The sequence below is a fragment of the Molothrus aeneus genome, chromosome 26 (genome assembly GCF_037042795.1).
Source record: "Molothrus aeneus isolate 106 chromosome 26, BPBGC_Maene_1.0, whole genome shotgun sequence".
NCBI classification, from domain to species: domain Eukaryota; kingdom Metazoa; phylum Chordata; class Aves; order Passeriformes; family Icteridae; genus Molothrus; species Molothrus aeneus.
Genome location: NC_089671.1, coordinates 937902 through 960000, shown reverse-complemented (window position 1 = coordinate 960000; position 22099 = coordinate 937902). Strand labels below are relative to the sequence as shown.

At 55.6% G+C, this 22099-nt stretch overlaps 1 protein-coding gene across 2 annotated transcripts in view; it reads right to left on the bottom strand.

Moving 5' to 3' along the window:
* Positions 1-22099, bottom strand: part of RPTOR (regulatory associated protein of MTOR complex 1) — a 109540-nt gene that overhangs the window by 12684 nt on the left and 74757 nt on the right. For both annotated transcript variants that reach the window (XM_066565814.1, XM_066565815.1), the window contains 8 exons: positions 20678-20781; positions 19699-19879; positions 18795-18905; positions 13892-13997; positions 11887-12001; positions 10985-11109; positions 9236-9340; positions 6017-6064 (listed from right to left, as the gene is read on the bottom strand). In XM_066565814.1, the coding sequence (XP_066421911.1) occupies positions 6017-6064; positions 9236-9340; positions 10985-11109; positions 11887-12001; positions 13892-13997; positions 18795-18905; positions 19699-19879; positions 20678-20781 (895 nt within the window). The remainder of the gene's footprint in view (positions 1-6016; positions 6065-9235; positions 9341-10984; positions 11110-11886; positions 12002-13891; positions 13998-18794; positions 18906-19698; positions 19880-20677; positions 20782-22099) is intronic.

Here is a 22099-nt window from a genome sequence, read left to right as displayed (position 1 = left end):
CCCCCGAGCACCGCAGGAGGGAACCAGAGAAGAGCTCCGGCCTTGGTGTCTGTCTCCAGCCCCCGGGAGGGCAGGGACAGCAGCAGCACCCCAGCCTCTCAGAGCAGAATTCCTGCCTCTGAGCATCATCCCAGCCTCTCAGAGCAGAATTCCTGCCTCTGAGCATCATCCCAGCCTTTCAGAGCATCATCCCAGCCTCTCAGAGCATCGTCCCAGCCCTTCAGCACATCATCCCAGCCTTTCAGAGCAGCATTCCTGCCCCTCAGAGCATCATCCCTGCCTCCCAGAGCATCATCCCAGCTTCTCAGAGCACAATTCCTGCTTCTCAGAGCACAATTCCTGCTTCTCAGAGCACAATTCCTGATTCTCAGAGCAGCATTCCTGCCTCAGAGCATCATCCCAGCCCCCCAGAGCAGCTGCCCAGCCTCTCCTCGATGCCAGCCCGGCTCTGTGGTGCTGAGCAGTGTTTCATAAGCAGCCAGAGCTGGAGGCAGAGCCCTCTGCAATGCAGGACTGCAGCTCCTGCCCCGAGCCCTCTCAGTGCCTCCATCCCTGTGCCTCCACTGCTCAGTGAGCTGGCCCAGGAGGCACAAACGTGCCTTTGTCTGGGTGTGCTGCAGGAACCAGCCCCAGCAGGACACCCAGGCCTGCCCCAAGGTGCTCCTTTGTCACCACAGGGCCACCAGTGCCTTGTACCAGAGCACCCACGGTCACAGAGCACAAAGGGAACAGCAGCACATCCTCTGCACACCCAGCTCCTCCAGGTGATGGAATGGCCTCGTTTGGAGCTTCACAGGAAACACTGCCCTGCCTCCTCCCTAAACATCACATCCCAGGGCATTCCTGATCCTGCCACATCCATGGGGGTCACTGGGAGTCCCTCACCTCATCTGGGCTGACCTGGGAGCCTGGGCCTCTATCCCATCACATGGATTGATCCTGCAGCCTGCCTGGGAGCCTGGGCCTCTATCATGCATTGATCCTGTATCCTGCCTGGGAGCCTGGGCCTCTATCCCATCACATGGATTGATCCTGCAGCCTGCCTGGGAGCCTGGGCCTCTATCCCATCACATGGAATGTTCCTGTATCCTGCCTGGGAGCCTGGGCCTCTATCCCAGCCCCAGGGATTGTTCCTGTATCCTGCCTGGCAGCTGGCAGGGCTGGAGAGGCAGGAGAACAGGCAGGCAGTGCTGGGGGTGATGAACACCTCTGAAGAGTTTGCATTTGTCATCTGCTCAGGGCCCATGTGACAGGAGAAAGGTGGAGCTGAGGTGGATCTGGCCCTTCCCAGCCCTGGGGAGCTCAGCAGAGAGGCAGAGAGCTCCCAAGCAGCCCCACAGCTCCCAGGAACAGCCCCCAGCACGGAGAAAGGGTTTCCTTGTGAGCAGCACCAAGCCCTGCCCAGCTGCGCTTCCAGGGGCTGCTCTGGCCAGGGGCACAGGGAAGGGGAGCAGAGTTGCCGTTTTTGGGGGCAGAGTTGCCATTTTTGGGGGCAGAGTTGGTGTTTTTGGGGGCAGAGTTGGTGTTTTTGGGGGCAGAGTTGGTGTTTTTGGGGGCAGAGTTGCCGTTTTGGGGGCAGAGTTGCCATTTTTGGGGCAGAGTTGCCGTTTTGGGGGCAGAGTCGCTATTTTTGGGGGCAGAGTTGCCGTTTTTGGGGGCAGAGTTGCCGTTTTTGGGGGCAGAGTTGCCATTTTTGGGGCAGAGTTGCCATTTTTGGGGGCAGAGTTGCCGTTTTTGGGGGCAGAGTTGCTGTTTTTGGGGGCAGAATTGCCATTTTTGGGGGCAGAGTTGCCGTTTTTGGGGCAGAGTTGCCGTTTTTGGTGCCTCTCTCGGTGTGCCTGTCAGGAGTTTGCCCCTGAGGATATCCAGCAAGGACACACAGATGGGCAGGGAAAGTCTCACTGAGGGAAGAGGCTCCACAGGGATTACACAAAGGTTGCCATGAGAGACAAGCAGATGGAAAGGACAAGGCTGGAATAAAAGGAGGGAGGTGATCATGGAATCCTGGAATGGTTTGGGCTGGAAGGGACCTTTACAAGCACCTCATTCCAGCCCTGCCATGGCACCACTACCCCAGGGTGCTCCAGCCTGTCCAGGGACACTTCAGGGCTGGTGCTGCCCATGGTGCGGCTTCAGGCCTTGCAGCTCCTGCCTTCCTTATTAGAACTTAAATAGCTCAGCCCACTTGCTGCTGCCTGGCAGAGGCAGGAGCAGGATTTGGATCACCCCAAGCACGGATCTGCCTGGAGGTGCTGGCTGCCTGTGCTGAGCCCTGGCTGGGGGCTCTGCTCCTGCTGCACCCCAGCGTGCCCTGGCCCAAAGGGGATGAACTGGGAGTGCTGAACCAGAACTCCAAGCTGTGTGAGGAGCAGAAAAGCCCTTGTACAGAAATGTCAGTCACTTGGAAGTGTGTGAGGGGAAGGAAAGCTTCCTCTGACTGTGAAATGTTCCATCCAGAGCTGGCACTCACAGTATGGAGTGAGACAGAAATAGCTGAACTATTTCTATGTACAAGCATGGCAGAGATGATCCAGGATTGGCTCATGTTTCCATGCTCAATTCAGAGCATTTTGGGATGAGGAGTGAACGTGGGATTGAATACTAATGATCATTTCCTTTTTAATTAACAGAGGTCCTACTCCAGGATGCTACAACTGAGCCTGCAGCCCACCCACAGGGCCCTGGCTCCTGGGCTTGGCACCTGAGCTGCTCCTCACTGAGCCCCTCCTGCATCCCCTGAGCACCTGAGCTGCTCCTCACTGAGCCCCTCCTGCATCCCTGAACACCTGAGCTGCTCCTCCCTGAGCCCTTCCTGCATCCCTGAGCTGCTCCTCACTGAGCCCCTCCTGCACCTGAGCTGCTCCTCCCTGAGCCCTTCCTGCATCCCTGAACACCTGAGCTGCTCCTCACTGAGCCCCTCCTGCATCCCTGAACACCTGAGCTGCTCCTCACTGAGCCCCTCCTGCATCCCTGAACACCTGAGCTGCTCCTCAGCCCCTCCTGTACCCCTGAGCTGCTCCTCACTGAGCCCTTCCTGCACCCCTGTACCCCTGAGCTGCTCCTCCCTGAGCCCCTCCTGCAGCCCTGAGCACCTGCCCAGCCCCAGATCTGTCTCTGCTTGACCTGTCACTGTCCCAGCTGCTGAGAGCAGCACACAGGGCAGAGCTGGCACAGCCCTGGCACAGGGCAGAGCCCCTGGCACGGCCCCTGGCACAGCCCCTGGCACAGGGCAGTGCTGGAATGCTGCTGCTCCCAGCCCTGCACTGCTGCAATGCATCAGGAGCTCAGAGCACAGTTTTCCCCTAAGGGATATTTTGTTCTTAGATAATGAGCAGCAAATCTTCCACAGCTCAGGGAAAGGAGTTTTTAAACGGCTGTGGTGGAGGTGTTGGTGGTTTTCGGTTTGGGTTTTTGTTTGTTCATTTGTTTTTGAGCCTTTTAAAGCCAGCCCTGTGAGTTTATCCACACCAGCAGCTGCTCCTGAAGGTGGAACTGCCCAAGGCTGCTCCCTCAGGACTGTCCCTGAGCCAGAGATATTGGCCTGGATGGGACAATTCCATGGATAAATTCCAGTACCATGTGGTGAAGGCAGCTGCATTCCCAACATCTGCACGGCCCTGGAACATCAGGGAACGTGGCCAGGCTGTCCTTGGCACTTCAGAGGAGTCAGGAATATCCATGGAACACAACAAAAAGCATCCTGGACCCTGAGTGATCATTTTTAATCACGGGCCCTCCTGGTTGAGCAGTGAAGCACATCCCTGCTTCAATTTCCAGGAAGCAGTGGGAGGGTTGGATGACCTCACTCATCATTAATTTCTACAACATCCTCTCAAAAAGTGTCCCCCTCCTCCTGCCAAGGACTCTGCAGTGAGGGACAGCAGGAGCTGGGATGCTGGGAATTCAATTAAAAGAACACAAACCCCTGGAGCTGCCATTTCTCCAGTGAATTTATTGCCATCAAATAATCTGACCCGAGCTGTGTCAGCCCTCCCTGCTCATGGGGGCTCCTGGGAGGGGTGGGGAACTCCTGCTGCTCCCTCTGCCCCTCGCTATCAGCATGAGCCTGAGGCTGATGCCTTGACCAGCTCCTGGAGCTGTCCCTCACTGTCCCCCTGTGCCCCCTGTCCCCTGGGGCACTGCCAGGGCTGGGGCAGGATCCAAGCATTGCTGATGCTGCCAGGAGAGCACCAATTCCACACATCCTTACAGCTCTCCAGAGGGAAAGGGGAATGCTGGGGCTGCCCTTGCCACCAGGAGGGCAGATGGAGAAGGATTTCATGGCCCTGCCCTGAGCAGGGGCTGCCCTGGCCCTGCAGCAGCTGCATGGATTGCTCTGAATTCCCTGAATCTGCCCAGGGATTCCTGAACCTGCTCCTGCTCTGGAATTCCCTGAACCTGTCCCTGCTCCTGCCCAGGGATTCCTGAACCTGCTCCTGCTCTGGAATTCCCTGAACCTGCTCCTGCTCTGGAATTCCCTGAACCTGCCCCTGCTCCTGCTCTGGAATTCCCTGAACCTGCCCTTGCTCCCGCCCAGGGATTCCTGAACCTGCCCAGGGATTCCTGAACCTGCTCCTGCTCTGGAATTCCCTGAACCTGCCCTTGCTCCTGCCCAGGGATTCCTTGAACCTGCCCAGGGATTCCTGAATCTGGCCCTGCTCCTGCCCAGGGATTCCTGAACCTGCTCCTGCTCTGGAATTCCCTGAACCTGCCCCTGCTCCTGCTCTGGAATTCCCTGAACCTGCCCAGGGATTCCTGAACCTGGCCCTGCTCCTGCCCAGGGATTCCTGAACCTGCTCCTGCTCTGGAATTCCCTGAACCTGGCCCTGCTCCTGCCCAGGGATTCCTGAACCTGCCCAGGGATTCCTGAACCTGGCCCTGCTCCTGCCCAGGGATTCCTGAACCTGCCCAGGGATTCCCTGCAGCCAAGCCCTGCTAATTTTAGCCTTGGCTGGGCGATTCCAGAGCCAGGCAGCAGCAGCAGCAGCAGCAGCAGGCACACATCAGCTCTGCTCGCTCCTGCCCCAGCTCCCAGAGCCACAGGGATGTGCTGAAGTGCACTGAGGAGCTCTGAATCAGCCCCTGGCAGGAGCCTGGCTGATGAATCAGTGCAGGCACAGCCAGCTCTGATCAGTCAGCAAAGATCAATAATTGATGAACATCCTGAGGTGACAGCCCCAGCTCCAGGGATGCCCTGACACATCAACCATCTGCTCCCCACCCCGTGGGATCCAGCCAGCATCCAGAGCCTCACAGACCCTGCAGATTCTGTGGGACAAGGCTGGGGACTTCCCCCGCCTCCCCTCCATGCAGCAGAGTGGAATTTGTGACATTTATCACAGTCCCAGAGTCCCAGAAGGATTTGGGTTGGGCCCAGCCCATCCAGTGCCACCCCTGCCATGGCAGGGACACTTCCCTCTGTCCCAGGCTGCTCCCAGCCTGGCCTTGGGCATTTCCAGGATCCAGAGGCTGCTCTGGGCCCCCTGTGCCAGGGCCTGCCCACCCTGCCAGGGAGGAATTACTCCCATGGATCCAAACCTACATTTCCCCTCTTTCCTCTGTGGTTTTTCTCTGCCAAGGGTCCACAGCTCTGAGGCTGCTGGGAAGGACTCCCCAGGGCTCCTTTCCACAGGATCTTCACAAATAAACCCCAGCAGCTCCATTTGGAACCTCCCTCTCAAACCCTTCTGGCCAGGGCTGTTTGAAATGTCCCTGGAGAAGAGAGATTCCCAAATCCCCCCCCACCTCCTGTGGCTGAGGGGGCTCAGAGAGGCTGACAGGAATCTGAGGAAGGTTCCCCTGCCCCAGCAGGGCTGTGCCTGCCCTGGGAGCACAGGTCCTGCACTCCTCATGGGCACAGACACAGGGCAGGGCAGGGCATGGCAGAGGTGGCAGCGAAGCTTCCCAGGAGCCACGGGGAGCCAGAGATCCCTCAAACCACAGCAAAACCCCAACCAGCCACCCCAGAGAGCTCCTGGCCACCCCTCTGAGCACGGGGGACAGGAGCAGCACTCACCTCCCTGCTTGCTTCTGTCCAGGTAGATGGACACCCTTCGGGCCAGACCTGTGGGGAGACAGCATCAGGGCAGACAGGATCAGGGGGTGCTGCTCAGGGCCAGCCAGAGCAGAACCCAGCTTCAAACAGGGACCAGAAACAGCAACTCAGATGGAGCAATGTGAGAGAGAAGCAGCAGCAGCAGCAGCCAGAGCAGCTCAGGGCTCCCTCCCTCACTGCAGCACAGCATTTTTGGGAGGGCAGCAGGAACACACAGCAAGGAGCCCTCCTGGGGCTGGGCCCTGCTCCCAGCACTGCCAGGACAGACAGACAGACAGACAGAGCTGCACAGATCCCTGGGAGCCTGGGGCTGCTGCCATGGCTCAGGCTTTGTGTGCCCAGAGCTGGGAGGGCAGCTGGGAGGGCAGTTCTGTGCCAGCTCAGCTCTGCCCTCCCAGAGGAGATAATGTGCCAGCTCTGTGCCAGTGCTGTGCCTGCCTGTGCCAGTACTGTGCCAGTGCTGTGCCTGCCTGTGCCAGTGCTGTGCCAGTTCTATGCCTGCCTGTGCCAGTTCTGTGCCTGCCTGTGCCAGTGCTGTGCCTGGATGTGCCAGCTCTGTGCCAGCTCTGTGCCTGCCTGTGCCAGTGCTGTGCCAGTGCTGTGCCTGCCTGTGCCAGTGCTGTGCCAGTTCTGTGCCTGCCTGTGCCAGTTCTGTGCCTGCCTGTGCCAGTGCTGTGCCAGTTCTGTGCCTGCCTGTGCCAGTGCTGTGCCTGCCTGTGCCAGTGCTGTGCCAGTTCTGTGCCTGCCTGTGCCAGTGCTGTGCCTGCCTGTGCCAGTGCTGTGCCAGTGCTGTGCCTGCCTGTGCCAGTTCTGTGCCTGGATGTGCCAGTTCTGTGCCTGGATGTGCCAGCTCTGTGCCAGCTCTGTGCCAGCTCTGTGCCAGCTCTGTGCCAGTGCTGTGCGAGTTCTGTGCCAGTTCTGTGCCAGCTCTGTGCCAGTTCTGTGCCAGTTCTGTGCCAGCTCTGTGCCTGGATGTGCCAGCTCTGTGCCTGCCTGTGCCAGCTCTGTGCCAGCTCTGTGCCTGGATGTGCCAGTTCTGTGCCAGTTCTGTGCCAGCTCTGTGCCAGCTCTGTGCCTGCCTGGGCTGCTGCCCCTCCCAGGCAGCCCTGAGTGTGTCAGTGCCCAGCCCAGACAAGCCAGGGCTGCTCCCAAGCCCCCAAAGGATGAGTTTGGGTATTACACATTCCTCTCTCCGTCTCTGAGTATGGAAATGGCCCTGAAAGTCAAGTTCTGGCTGCTCCCAAGAGCAGCCCAGAGGTGAGTGTGACATTATGGCACAGGGGAGAAGCTGGGAGAGGAGGGAAGGAAATCAATACTGGGAGCAAACAAACTCCAGTAGAACTCCTGAGCTCTGCAGCTTCAAAATGCATCCTCAGTTTTGTGAGGCAGTGCTGGACACAGCTGGGCTTGGCAGCAGATGACTCTGAGGGCTCTCGTCTGTCTCCACGGGGACCTGCTCCACTTAGCTCTTTTGAAGTGGCTACATTCATTTCTCTCTCCACAAACAGATCTGTCCTTCTCTGCTGCCCAGGCTGCTGGGAAGGTGGAAGGCAAAGAAAACAGGCCCCAGACTGCTTCAGTCCACAAGGGAAAGAAAAAGCCAAGGGGAAAAAACCCCGATCCTAAAGAGAAGAGGTTGCAAAGTTTCCCCAGTCCTGCTCTGGCAAATGGAAGCACCCAGCTCTCAGAGCTGTCCCAGCAGTGTCAGACACTGAAAATCCTCGCTGGGCGTTGAGCCCTGTCCAGAATGAGGCACAAGCAGCAGAGGCTCTGTCCTGGCACAGTGCAGGTGGAAGGGAAGGCAGGACAGCGGCACTGAGGGAGCTCCAGCCCAGCACCCTCCCTGCCCAGGGGCATTCCCAGCTCCCAGGAGCCAGATCCTGAATCCAGGGCTGGGAACCACCCCCAGCAGCCAGCACAGCTGCTGTTTGCTGGCACAGAGCTGCAGAGTGACTCAAAGGGCAACTTGTCAGCACTGCTGGGCCCTGCAGAGCCAGGCCCTGCCCCTCACAGCAGCCCCTGCTGCCACCTTGGAAATGCCAGGCTCTGCCATTGGCACAGCAGCTCTGATTCCTGCAGCTCCTCATCAGTCCCGGCAGTGCCCCCAGCGAGGCAGAGCCTCACCCACAGCCCCTGAGGCACAGGGGAGGGGCTGGGGGAGCAACACACACCAGGCAGCCCCAGGAAATGCAGTGAAGAGCTGAAAGGGCTGTGTCAGGCTCCTGGGATGAACACATCAGCTCAGAAATGAGAACTGTCAGCTTTTAAGGTCAGGATGAATGATGATGGTCATCTCATGCGACCTCCTGCACAGCATGGGCCAGGCAGCCTCCTCCAGCACCTCCTCATCAATCCCAGCAAGGGCTGATTGAGCCACAGCACAGCCAGGGAAAGCTGCAGCCTTGATTAAAAATACTCAAGTGACAGAGAATTGGAACAGTAGCACCTGGTGGGGTCTGGGAAGGAGGAACACCCACTCCTGGAATGCTGCAAAACCTCCTTTAATATCCTAAACCTCCCCTAATATCCCAAAACCTCCTTTAGCATCCTAAAACATCCTTTAGCATCCTAAAACCTCCTGAAATGTCCTAAAACCTCCTGAAATATCCCAAAACATCCGTTAACACCCTAAAACCTCCTTTAACATCTTAAAACTTTCCTTAATATCCCAAAACTTCCTTTAACATCCTAAAACCTCCTGTAATGTCCTAAAACCTCCCTTAATATCCTAAAACCTCCTCTAACATCCTAAAACTTCCCAAAACCTCCTTCAACATCCTAGAACCTCCTTTAATATCCTAAAACCTCCCTTAATATCCCAAAACCTCCTATAACACCCTACAAACTCCTGTAATGTCCTAGAACAGATTTCAGGGTTACACAAACTGCTTTCCTGGCTTCATGCCACGTGTGGCTGGATGCCAATGCTCCTTTTTACACCCTTTTCTGCCCAGCTTTCCCAACATTCCAAGCAGGCCAATGTCTCACTGTGCTGCCCTTCTGCACGTGCCAGATTTAGAGCACACGTCCCTCTGGCACCTCCTGACCCGCAATGAACAGCGAAGAGCAGGAGCCAAAACGGGAGCTGGGGCTAAAGGAGGTCACAGGTGCCACCCCCAAAGCTGCACCAAGGCTGATTTTCAGCTTTCCCCCCGCCCCAGACAGCTCAGTGGCACCCACCTCGTGTGGTTGGCAGCATGTCTGACAGCCCCTGCCAGGCTGTCACCATCTCTGGGTTCTTCTCCAGGTCTGCAAAGTTCTTCCACACTCTGATGGCACCATCGTCTGGGGGAGCACAGAGGAAGAACACAAAGCAAAGTCACTGCTGCTCCTGCAGCTCCTTGTGCACCAGGAAGAAGAGGAGAAGCAGAGCTGGAGTGACACAGACCCCAAAGCCCAGAGTGTCACTCGAACACTTTCTGTTGGGGTTATTTTCCCTCTCGAATTTACATCCACAGAACCTAAGGCTTTGTTCTGCTGGAGCTGTTCTGGAAGAGCTTTTCTCTTCCCTTGAACAACACCTGACATTCAGTGTCTCTCCATTTCCTTGACATTCATTTTCTGCAGGATTCATCTCTGGATTGGAGCCGAGGGCCACACAAGTACCCACTCAACACAGAACAGCCCCACAGAGGCAGCAGCATCAAAGCCCAGCCCATCAGCAGCAAATCTTTCAAGAACATTGTGTATTTTTTTCAATTTGCTCCCCATCTGTGAAACTTTTGTGCTAGGAATCAATAAATTGAAAGAAATATGTCCTAAAGGCTCTCTCAGCTCCCTTTCCCCCTCCCTTAATTCCAGCCAGCCTGTGCAGTTGAGCAGGGAGCTGGAGAAGCTGCTGAAAACACTCTGAGTGCCAGCTCTGGAATGGTTCCTTGGGAGAGGAGCAGATCTGACTCACAGCGCTGCAGAGCGGAGACTTGGCAAGATCTCCTCATGCAGCCCCTGCCCAGGTGAGACAGGGACTGGAGGGAAACTCAGAACCACCGGAGGGGTTTGGTGCTGAGGCTGAGCCCTGCCTGCTCTGCATGAACACAGCACAAGGAACACAACTGCAGCTCCTGGGCTTTGCTGCTGCACAGTTTCAGCTCTGGGCAGCAGCTTTCCCCAGCTGAAATCACCTCTCCCCAGCTGAAATCACCTCTCCCCAGGTGTGCCACAGGAGGGGGTGACCACAACGCAGTGACAAGCAGAGACTCAGGTGGGAATGGTTTCAGCAGGTTTTGGACTGCTCAGCCCTTGGAAAGTCTGTGTGAGAGGTTTCAGCACTGCCAGGAAGATCCTGCAAGTCTGAGCCTGGAAATGCTCCTGAGCTGAGAGCAGGAGGTCAGTGCAGGGCTGTCACTGTGGTATCTTCTGAAAAATCCCTTCACCAGGATTTCTTCTCCTGGGAAGCTGGGAAGCTTCAGCTTCTCCATGTTTTGTTCCTCTGGAATGTGCTTAGAGGGTGCTTACCAACAGGTGCATCTTTGATTAGTTCCATGTAAATTGTTTTTAATTAATGACCAATCCCAGTTCCAGCTGTGTTGGCCTCTCTGCTCAGTCACAAGATTTTTATTATCGTTCTTTTCTTAGCCTTCTGATGCCTCCTTTCTCTTTCTTTAGTATAGTTTTAGTATGTTATAATATAATATAATATAATATAATATAATATAATATAATATAATATAATATAATATAATATAATATAATATAATATAATATAATATAATATAATATAATATAATATCAGCCTTCTAAGAACTTAGAGTCAATTCTTCTCTCTCACCTCGTCCTGGAGACCCACAGCAGTTAATAGCCCCACATGGGGGGACGATTGGGCTGGGGGCAGTCCAAGGAGGACAGAACAGATTGCAGAGCAGCCCAGCTGGGCTGGCAGTGTTGCCAGCCCCCAGTGGGACACGGTGTGCTGCACAGAGTGTCCCTCACCTGTGGCAGTGAGCAGCAGGGAGCAGTCCTGCCCGTTCAGGTACTCCATGGCCGTGATCCGCGTGTACCGGGGGTTCCCGTTGTGGAAGTAGTCCAGCTTCTCCCCCTTCTCCCAGTCCCAAAAGCTGTGGGAGGAACAAACACTGAGCCTCCAGCTCTAGAGAGGCACTCCTCACCCAGTCTGGGATCTCTCCTTTGCACTTGGGCATAGTTGGATTAATAACGCGTCATGGAATCGTGGAATGGTTTGGATTGCAACGACCTCAGAGCCCACCCAGTGCCACCCCTGCCATGGCAGGGACACCCCAGCTGTCCCAGGGTGTCCAATCCCCAATGTCCAACCTGGCCTTGGGCACTGCCAGGGATCCAGGGGCAGCTCTGGGCACCTGTGCCAGGTCCTGCCCACGCTCCCAGGGCAGGATCTCACCACCTCCAACTGCTGAGAGAGAGCCAGGACAGGGGCACAGCTGTCCCTGATGTGACCCCCACCCTCACCAGATGCTGCCCCATGTCCCCAGCCCTCACCAGATGCTGTCCCTGCCATGCCCCATGTCCCCAGCCCTCACCAGATGCTGTCCCTGCTGTGCCCCATGTCCCCAGCCCTCACCAGATGCTGTCCCTGCCATGCCCCCTGTCCCCAGCCCTCACCAGATGCTGTCCCTGCTGTGCCCCATGTCCCCAGCCCTCACCAGATGTTGCCCCATGTCCCCAGCCCTCACCAGATGCTGTCCCTGCTGTGCCCCATGTCCCCAGCCCTCAGCAGATGCTGCCCCATGTCCCCAGCCCTCAGCAGATGCTGTCCCTGCCATGCCCCATGTCCCCAGCCCTCACCAGATGCTGTCCCTGCCATGCCCCATGTCCCCAGCCCTCACCAGATGCTGCCCCCTGTCCCCAGCCCTCACCAGATGCTGTCCTTGTCAGCCACAGCGATGCAGGGGGTGAAGGGGTGGAACTTCACCACGGAGGGCACTCCAGGGTTCCTGTTGAGGAAGATCTGATCGTCCAGCCGGGAGATGCCTGGGGGACAGCACCAGCTCAGCTCACACCTGATGGCCCCAGGGATGGGTCTGCAGAGCCCCAGCTCCCAGGGCCACCAGGAACCCACCCCAGCCCTTCCAGGAGTTTCTCAGACCCCCCAGCTGTCCCAGCTCTTGAGGTACAAACCAAGACCTGTGGTGACAAACCCTTCATCCTCTTTGGCAAGCAAGGAGAACAAGCCCAGCCATACCCAGGGAAATGCCAGTTTGTGTTGAGGGAAAAACCAACACTTCTCAAAATACAAAATAGGAAAATGCCTTTTTTTTCCACTTTAAAATACAGCATTTCACTGTAGCTTGTGGATTATTTATTTAACCTTCCATTTGAGTCCCCTTAAATTTTAGGTTAATTTGCAAATGAAAAATGCATTTTCCATGGAGACCTTAAAATGATGGGTAAAGACTTTTCCCATCTTGTCTTCAGAGCAGTTTGCTATTCACAAACAGTGCTGGGACCCCAGCACTGCTGGGTTCTGGCACTCTCTGAATTCATCACACAAACCCCTAAACCCAGGAGACATCCATTCAACCCGAGTTTGTTTTAGAATGCATCCATTGAATCTAATTTTCATTAAAAGCTTGTAAGTCTATTTTAATTCTTTTTAATATTTCACATTTTCATTATTTTTTTAATGAACAGTGGCATTTCAGTCACTCAGGTCAAGCAACCAAATATGAACACTGTCTAGAAAGAGATTTAACTTCTCCAGGCAAGCATGAAAAATCCCCTTCTTTGTATTCCACCAGCTCTCCCAGGCCATCTCCTGGGCTCCAGGATCATTTCTGCATTTCTCTGGTTGATGATACTCTGCAGTTTCCTGGTGTGAAGCTCCACACTGCACTCACAGGAGCAGCCTCCCAGTGACAGGGCTGAGCCCTGGGCACTCTTCCTTCAGCACACTGGGATTTCCAGCCCTGTGTGCCTCCAGAAGCGTCCCTGGGAGGAGCAGCCCCCAGCCCTGCTCCTGGGAATGCCTTGGGGAGGACACCAGGAGCTCCTGGAACTGAGGCTCCCCAGCCTCTGCTGCTCAGGGCAGGGAAAATCTGAGGAATGCAAATTCCTCAGGAAGCTTCATTAGGCTTCACTTTACCCGAATAAATTCCTGTGCTGAGAGAATTCCAGCCCAAAGCTGCCTCAGAGAGCCCCAGAGATTCAGCCCCAGGTCCTTGGGGAGCCCCTGCTGACACAGCACAGACCTGGGGCACGTTGGGAGCAGCACACACACAAACACCCCAAATAAAATGGGGTGCAAGGAGTAAACCAGCACTCACAGAGCTCAGCAGAGCAGGGAGGGTGAGATACCTCCCTGAGGTGCCTCCTGAGCTGGGGGCACAGGTCCAGCAGCTCCACACCCTGCCATGACCACGTCTGTCCCACAAACCCTGAGCCTGCAGCTCTGGATCTGACCCTCCAGCACTGCACCCTCCACCCCCTCAAAAGCAGAGGCTGAGCTGGTGAGACCACAGCCAGCAGGTGAGAGCAGAGAGGTGGGGCAGCAGCAGGGAGCACCTGCAGGAGCTGGAAACACCTACAGGAGCAGGGGAACACCTGCAGCAGCAGGAAACACCTGCAGGAACTGGGAAACACCTGCAGGAGCTGGGAAACACCTGCAGGAGCAGCTGGGAAACACCTGCAGAACCAGAGAACACCTGCAGGAGCAGGGAACACCTGCAGGAGCAGGGAACACCTGCAGGAGCAGGGAACACCTGCAGGAGCAGTTGGGGAACACCTGCAGGAGCAGTTGGGGAACACCTGCAGCAGCAGCACCTGCCCTGCCCTCAGCAGCCCCTCAGGCTGCAGGGAGCCATCACTAATTGGGCCCAGGGCTAGCTGGGGTTCCAGAGCCCACGCTGAGCAGGCAGCACTCACCCTTCTGGATGATCTTCTGCGCCTGCTTGCGCACGCGCGCGTTGCGCAGGAAGCGCCACTCCCGCTCCTTGCGGATCTGGCTCTCCAGGTCGTGCTCCTCAGGGATCTGCCAGGACAGGGACAAACACACGGGAGCAGTGACCCCCGGGACTGGCTGAGTGACGCCCCAGTCCCTCCTGTCCCCCCTGAGCGCTGCAGGTCTGATCTGGGTACAGCACCACAGATTCCTCTCTCTGCTCTCCCCAGCATCACGCAGCCAGCCCGAGATCAAAGAGGGAGCCCAGCCCTGCACGGCCAGCTCAGAACACACTGGAATCTTTCTCTTCCTGCTAATCAAGGGCTGCTGGCTGAGCAGGGCATGGCCACATTCCTAAATCCCCGGGATGTTCAGGTTCCCACCACCACTTACCAGGAACAGCCCTGTTCTGGTTCCCTGGTCTGAAAACCATGCCCCTGTGTCACCTGGCTTTGATTATACACAAAATTCCCCCTGCAATTGGAGAGTGGCCCTGCAGTCCCAGCCACCCTGAGCCATTTGATGATATTTATTCACACCCCACAGCTCCAGGTTTCAGCACTCCATGGCTCCCCTACAAAACCTGTGCTCCAGGCACAAGGCCAGCCCCAGTGCTGCTCCCACCATGGCATTTCCCACCTTACTCAGCCTCAAAAAGGATAAACTCCTGAGATCTCACCCCAAACCATGGCAGGAGCTATATATGAGGTGGTTTTCATACTTAAAAAATGATCCAAGACTCCCCTGCTCCACAAGCATCCTTGGATCAATTCAGGAGCTGAGCCACAGGGTTCTGATCCAGCTTCCTTTGGTGCTGCTTGCTCCAAAGGAGTAACTCTTTGGGAAGGAAGACAAATTCCCCATAAAAAAATCCCTGTTTTCCCTGAATAAGAAAGACCTGAAATCATCTGTCACTATTACAAACACTGCCTTCAAACAATGCTATCCTTTGGAAAACTGCTGTTGCTAAGTTGGACTTCTGCTTCTGTAAAATAAATAAAAAATAAGAAGCCCACCCTCCACCTTTGCTCTTGGCAAAGAAAAAAGCACTTTATTTCAGCACAACACCTATTAGACAAGCAATGACAAACGACCCCTAATGAAAAGCAATAAACAAACCTGAGCTAAAATACATCAAAGGAATTTGAGAGGGGAGAGATGACACCTACACCTTAATGAAAATCCAGCTTCTCTGGGAATAAATTAAAGCAAGCCCAAGGAAGAGCCCTTGGCCCAGCAGGTGAAGGCTGTCCTGGCCCCCACACCCACCCACCTGTGTGGCTCTGGGCAAAATCCTGCCAGGAGGGAGGGAGGATCCATGGAAACACCTCTGGCCGCGCTCCAGCTGCAGGATGGGGACCGTGACAGACCCTTCCAGGGCTTCCCCCAGGCAGGGACCAGCAGCTGAACCCTCCCAGCAGAGTTTTCCTTCTGTGAGCTCAGTGGGTGCCAGGAGGGGAGCAGGGAGCCCTTGGCACAAGCTGCAGAGGCCAATCCAGCCCTGCCTGGTCCCCAGCCCTGCAGCAGTGCAGGATCCCCCTCCTCTCCCCGGACCCAGGGCCAAGGCACAGCGCAGCAGCCCCGGCAGGGATTGATCAGGGAGGGCTGCTTATGTAATTCTCACCTTCCAGGATCCTTCCCAGCTCCTGCCTGCATGTTCTGCCAGCCCTGCGAACAACAGATGCTGGCTCTGCTCTCCCTGCCTCAGGACTTCCTGACAGCTGGCACCGAGGCTTTCCTGCACCCCGTGGCTCCCAGAACAGCCCTGAGCCACCAGGGGCTGCAGGAACAGGAAAAGCTTCTGCAGAGCCCAGGGCTGGGCAGGGACCTGCTTCTCCTGGCACAGGGAGAATTTCCAGGGCAGCTTTTTCTCTCTCCGTTTATTTGATTAGATAATCAATAAATCAAACCTGGAGTGATGGCTTGAAACGCAGCCCCTGATTTACACTGGAAATTAATCCCCCAGTCTTTCCAGTGAAAGCATTCTCAGGGCAAGGTCCATGAAGCAAAACTAAATTCATCAATTAAATATGACTAAGATGCACTCACAGTCATTTTATGTTTATTCATTACAGGAACAGTTGCCTTGTCTTTCCCTGTTTATGAAGGCAGGCAGCCGCTCCAAAGGAACGGCTGGAATGAAGCATCAATGTCATTTCTCCATCAGTACTTGGTACACTTCACTCTCTGCCTTTTTCATGAGGCTGAAGCTCCCAAAAGGCAGCAGCCACCAGCCAGGACTGTTCCCTGTTGCTGCAGGAACAGGGACTCCATGGAAACTCAGGCACACCCGAGCTGTCACTCCTCACCTCCAGCCAAGAAACCCCAGAGCAAGTTCTCACAGAGAGACTTCTCCAGTCCATGCACACAGAGCAGCCAGTGCAGCCCCAAAGTCAGCTACAATCCCCTGTCAGGACAGGGCAACACCTGCAGAAAATTCCCTCTCCTTGGCCTTCCAAAGCTGCTTTGCAGAAGTACCAGGGAGATCAATGCTCTCCCTCGTGCGATTAGAAAACACAGATTTTGTTCTCCTCAAGCTTCACCCAGGAACCCACCAGCTGGAATTCCCAGCTCAGGGAGTTCCTCCAGAGCCAGGGCTGTGCCCTGCTCCTCTCCCTGGGACACACAGAGCAGAAAATCCCCCTTCCCCTGTCTCCTCTCCCTGGCTGCTGTGAGTTAGTACGGGGATGCTCCACGTTTTTTATTGCCTCTCCTCAAGCACTTTAGTCTATTTAATGTGCAAGAAGCAGTACTAAAGCCACTCCCCCGCAGAGCTCCCCATGTCCCCGCTGCCCCTGCCCGTGCCTGGCTGCCTAATCTGATTTATTTTATCAATAAAGACCCCCCTCTTCCCTGGGAAGAGGTTTTCTTAGGGAGCAGACAAATTATTTTAATAAGAACGAAGAGCTCAAACATCATCTTGCTCTGGGCTGGGTTGAATCAGGGCTCTGAAGCTCATCTTGGGGAGAAAAAGCCCTGGTGGAAGCCTGGCCAGGCAGCGCAGCCCCACAGCCCAGACGTGCCCTGAGGAATTACTGGGTGGTTTCAGCAGAGAGGGAATTTCACAGCAGCTCAGGAAGCGTCAGGCAATGCTTGGCTGGCGATTCCCTCTGGAAATCAAGAGCCTGCCCTGCTCCGATAGCCTGAAACTCGGGCAATTATCTCAGCCCAGCACCTGAACGCTCCGTGGTGGTGGCTCAGCCCCCTCCCGAGGAGGCAGCACTAAAACCATTCCCTCATTATCTCTGCAGCAGCGCCGGGACACGAACATCCCTGTGGAGAGGCTTTAATGGAGCCTGGCACCGTCCCTGCCGGGCATGGCATCCCCTCCAAGAGATGCAGCTCAAAGTCCTGACACCTTTGGGCTCCCTGAGACTCCCAGAGCACCTGGAAGTTGCCTTTAATGAGGGAGATTTACTGCTCCTTCTGTTTCATACTTGAACCTGAAACCTGAGCTTTGGCTAAAACATTCTGGGAATTTACCAGCTAAAACATTCTGGGAATTTAACAGCTTCTCCTTCCAGTCACTGATATCTTTGCCCATCCCTTAAGAGCTCTGGTTTGAGTTTTTCCTGGAACAAGGTTTCAGTTTCTCTCTCACTTCACACAGAGACAATTTAGTTACCCAAACAAATCACTTCTGAAGAGACCTGGATGTAAATTTGTCATTACCACCCTTATTCTTTGCTGTAACGCAACTCCTAACATTTTTTTAGACTTTAAACCCCAACAATAATGCTCCCCAAGCCTCCCCCAGGCACTCTGGGCATGCAGCCACTCTCACTCTCTCCTGTGTGAGTTAAAGAGCTCCCAAACCCCACCCGAGTGGGGCAGAGGGTCTGTCCTGCCCCAGGGCAGCCTCCCCCACCACCTCTCTGCCTCTTTCACCACAGCCAGGTCAGCAAGAAAGCAGCACCTCTCATTCTCCAGCCTCTCACTGCCCTTTCTGGGGAAAAGGGCATTCATTATTCCATTTATTTACTTTAAAAACCAATTCATTTTAGCTATAATGCAGTTTTCTATATGCAGAGAAGCACAGCATTTCAGATGGAACAACTCTGCAGTGCAAGCAGGCAAAACTGGGGGGTCTGACACAGAACCTCTCCTCATTCCTACGTTTTCTGTGGGCTGTGCTCCATGGGGAGCTGATCTTGCCCCCGGGCCCTGCCCGTCCCAGCCTCAGCGACCCTTGTGATCCCTCTTGAGAGGAATGGCAGATTTCTCTTTCCAAACCAGCTGTGGGTCTGCTGGGAGATAAAACCAGCACTGGGAGATAAAAGAAACAATGGGAAAGGATTGCACTGATTGATGAATGGAAAAAGATATTTGCTTTTACAAATAAACTTTAGGTTTGCTGATAAATGAAATTAGACATTGAAAGATGAAGAAACAATGGGGAAGAAAGACCCCTAAATTCCACAAGAATTAAAAATGAAGAGGGAGGGTTGTACATTAGAGGGAAATCTCTGGTATCAGGTGTATTGGGAAGTCTGAACCTCTCAAGTACCTGAGAAATGGGGAAAGAGAGAAGGGAAATGCAGCTGGGAAATTGGGATAAAAAGGAGCCTCCGTCCTCCAAAAATTGGAGAGACCCCAGGGGAATGGCCCATGGCCTCTCCCTTTATTGGAATAAAGTCAAAGGACTCCTCTGTCTCCTGTTTGGACAGAAACCTCTGGTGTTTGTGGATTAACTTTCCTGACACTCTGGTCACTCTCACTGACAGGAGCAGCACGATGGAAGGAGATCCACTCCTCTGCCTCCCCGGGAAGGGAAGGGAGGCAGGGCCCAGCCCAGCAGGGTGACCTTCATCCACTCCTCTGCCTCCCCAGGAAGGGAAGGGAGGCAGGACAGGGCTGGCAGGGCTCAGCCCAGCCCAGCAGGGTTACCTTCATCACGGGCTGGGCGAAGTACTTGGCGCTCCAGTCGCAGAACCCCGTCTGCACCGCGGCCGAGATGAAGCTCTTGTGTCCCACGGCATCATCAGCATCATCAGCTGTCTGTGGGGAGGGGACAGGGCTCAGCCCCTGCAGGGACACCCCAGGGACACCCCCCTGCCCCAGCCAGGCACCAAACCCTCAAACACACTGCCCAGGACAGGGAACTCTGCACAGCCAGCTCTGGGATCAGGGTTATGGTCACTCCTTGGAAAGGTGCCCGTTCCCTCTGCAGGGATCTGAGCTGGAGCAGCCCCAAGGCACCTCAGGGAGGTCCCAGCAGCAGTTCTGTCCCAGGGATGGGGTGTGGGAAGCAGTGAGGATGACTCAGGATCCAGACACAGCTGGTGCCAAGGTGGATGAGTGTCTGTTACACAGCACAGGACACTCCAAGGGAAAAGGGAAAAGCTGCTCCACTCCCTCAGGTTTCAGCTTTCAGAAATACAATCTTGGTGCTGCCAAACCACAGAGAAGGGAAGGTGTTGCTGCTGCTGGGGCTTGTGATCACAGCTGTCCCTTGTCCCTGCTCTGCCAGGGCTGGAGAGCAGCCCTGAGGGTCAGGGATCTGACTCTGGGGTGTCACTCAGGCACACAAATGTCTACAGAGCAGTAAGCCATGGACTCTGATTAGACACATTGCTTAGTGGCAGAAGTGAATAATGCCCTATCAAAAGCTGTAAAATGCAATTTATCCTGAAGAAAATAAATTAATCAATTTTTATTTGGCTGCTTAGAGGCAGCCAACCTGGATTAGCAGCAGCTGGAAGCAAACGAGGGATGCACAGAAATAAACCACAACCAACAGAAAGTGGGACAAACCCCAGTGGGGAGAAGCTGTCAGAGCAGTTCTCCTTACCTGCTCTGGGCCTTTGTCAAACATTTTCCTTGTCCTGGGGAACTGGTGGGAGTGGGGGGTGTACTGCACGCCCACGTTGGTGACGCTGGGGCGCGCGGCCGCCAGCTCCCGGCTCACCGCTGGCTTGGGCACCTCGTTGGTCAGGCTGGAGCTGCTGGTGCTCGTGGTTGGAGGGGACCCTCTGAGGGACAGAGCAGGGGACAGGCTTTGGGTACTGCAGCACATGAGATTTGCTGTGCATTATGTCATTTTCACTTTGTTTCCTTCTCACGAGATTTGTGTTTCGCTGTGGCGCCTCCTCTGCAGAAACATCACAGTTCCCACGTCCCCTCAAAGGCCAAACCCACCCCAAACCAAGAGTGAACTCTGACTGTGCCAACTCCACACTGAGGGGATGAACCTCAACGTTCTGGCAATCTGTGATGCCTGACCTAAGTCACCCTGACCAGGGACTGAAGCTTCAAACCATTTGAATTTAAACTGGGCCCTCTGTTGGGATCTCACTGGTGCACACTGGGTAAGGGACCAGCAGATCTAACGTGTGGTGTTTTCTCTTGGAGAGTTGTTTTGGGAAATAATCCCATTTTCAGCCCTCAGCTTTGCCCCCAGCACTCTCTGTTTCCCTGCAGCTCAGGCAGGGTGATTTGTCCATCAGTTAACCCCAGCTTTTATCAGCTCAAAGTGCGGCAGGCACAGCTCAGACGTCACTGGGAATTTGGGCAGCACAGCTCAGGAAAGGTAAAAGCAGCCAAGCAGCAGCTCTTCCTTTCAGTTCACGTGGATACCCAGTGGGCTTGTTACTCTTTGCCCTAAAGGAAAACAGGAAGAAACTCCCACCTTTCCCCAGAGCTTTCCTTCCTGGACACCTCACCCCTGCTGCCAGCCCCATTCCCGTCCCTGGGCAGCTCCCCGGGATGGGGCTGGGCAGGGAGCCCCCAGCCCACCCACAGAAGGTGCTGGAAGGCCGAGCTGCACTTACCCCACTTGGTGGATGTGCATCCCCTTGTTGGTGGGGCTGGCAGGGGCAGACTGGGTCAGCGAGGAGGTGTCCAGGATGCGCTGGGGGCGAGCGTTGACCGTGGCCTGGGGAGAACACAGGGAGCCTGAGCAGCTGGCACGGCCTGGCACGGCCAGCCAGGGCAGAGAGAGAGCTCTCTGTGGCTGGGGGGCAGAACAAAGCCCCCAGGCTGCCCCCAGCACCAGCTGCTTCCACTGCTGGCTCGGGCAGGAACACTCACCCCAGAGTGCCTGCGCTGCCTGCAGGGAGATGGCTGCAGCCAGGACCCGCCCTGCACCCCAAACACGGGGCAGGGACACAGCCTGGGCCCCCCTCAGTGCCCCCCACAGCCACCAGCCTGTCCCTCACACCGCAGGACTGAGTCTTGCAGCTCCCACCATGACCATAAAGCACATTCTGATCCTGGAGGAAAGGGGGCTCAGGGGGATCTGGCTCTGCACAGCCCCCTGACAGGAGGGAGCAGCTGGGTTCTGCTCCCAGGGGACAACAGGACAAGAGGAAATGGCCTCAAGTTGTGCCAGGGGAGGGTCAGGTTGGATATTGGAGAAAATTCCTTCCCTGGAAGGGCTGTCCAGCCCTGGCACAGCTGCCCAGGGCAGTGCTGGAGTCCCCAGCCCTGGAGGGATGCAACAGCCACGTGGATGTGGCACCTGGGAACATGGGTCAGTGCTGGCCCTGGCAGTGCTGGGGGAATGGTTGGACTGGATGGGCTCAGAGGGTTTTTCCAGCCTAAATGATTCTGTGATTCAGCTTCAAGCCTTCCATTAAAAACACCTGGACAAAGCAGCCTGGGCTGAAGCAAACTTCCCTCTTAAGACTTTTTGATTTCAGCAAGTCTCTAGAGGCCCACACTGAACCCTGGGCCCTTGCTGTTTGTTTTGGTGCTCACAAAAAGCAGGGCTGGGCGTTTTCCAAGGCTCAGGCCGGGAAGGAGAACTGCACCATTCCCATCTGCATCATCACCATCAATGGCAGGGCAGGCACAGCCTGGGAGAGGCCCAGCAGTGCCTAATGAGCCTGGGGAACAGAGCAGCAGCAGTTTCCTGCAGGAAGGCTGCACGCCTGGGCTGCCCACACACCGGCTGCTCACACCCAGCACAGCCCCTGAGCCCTTCTGGAGGAACAGATCCACAGCCCTGGCTCCAGGAAAAACCTGAGCAGGACACTCTGCTCTCCTTTGATAACAGCAATCACACAACACTGGGCTTGGAAGGGACCTCTGCAGATCACCCAGGTCAAACCCCCTGCCAGGGCAGGGCCACCTGGAGCAAGTGGCACAGGAACGTGTCCAGGGGCTTTGGATGTCTCCAGAGGGGCTGGCTTGGATGGGACAGTCAGAAGAGATTCTCCCCTGGGAGGGTGGGCAGGCCCTGGCACAGGGTG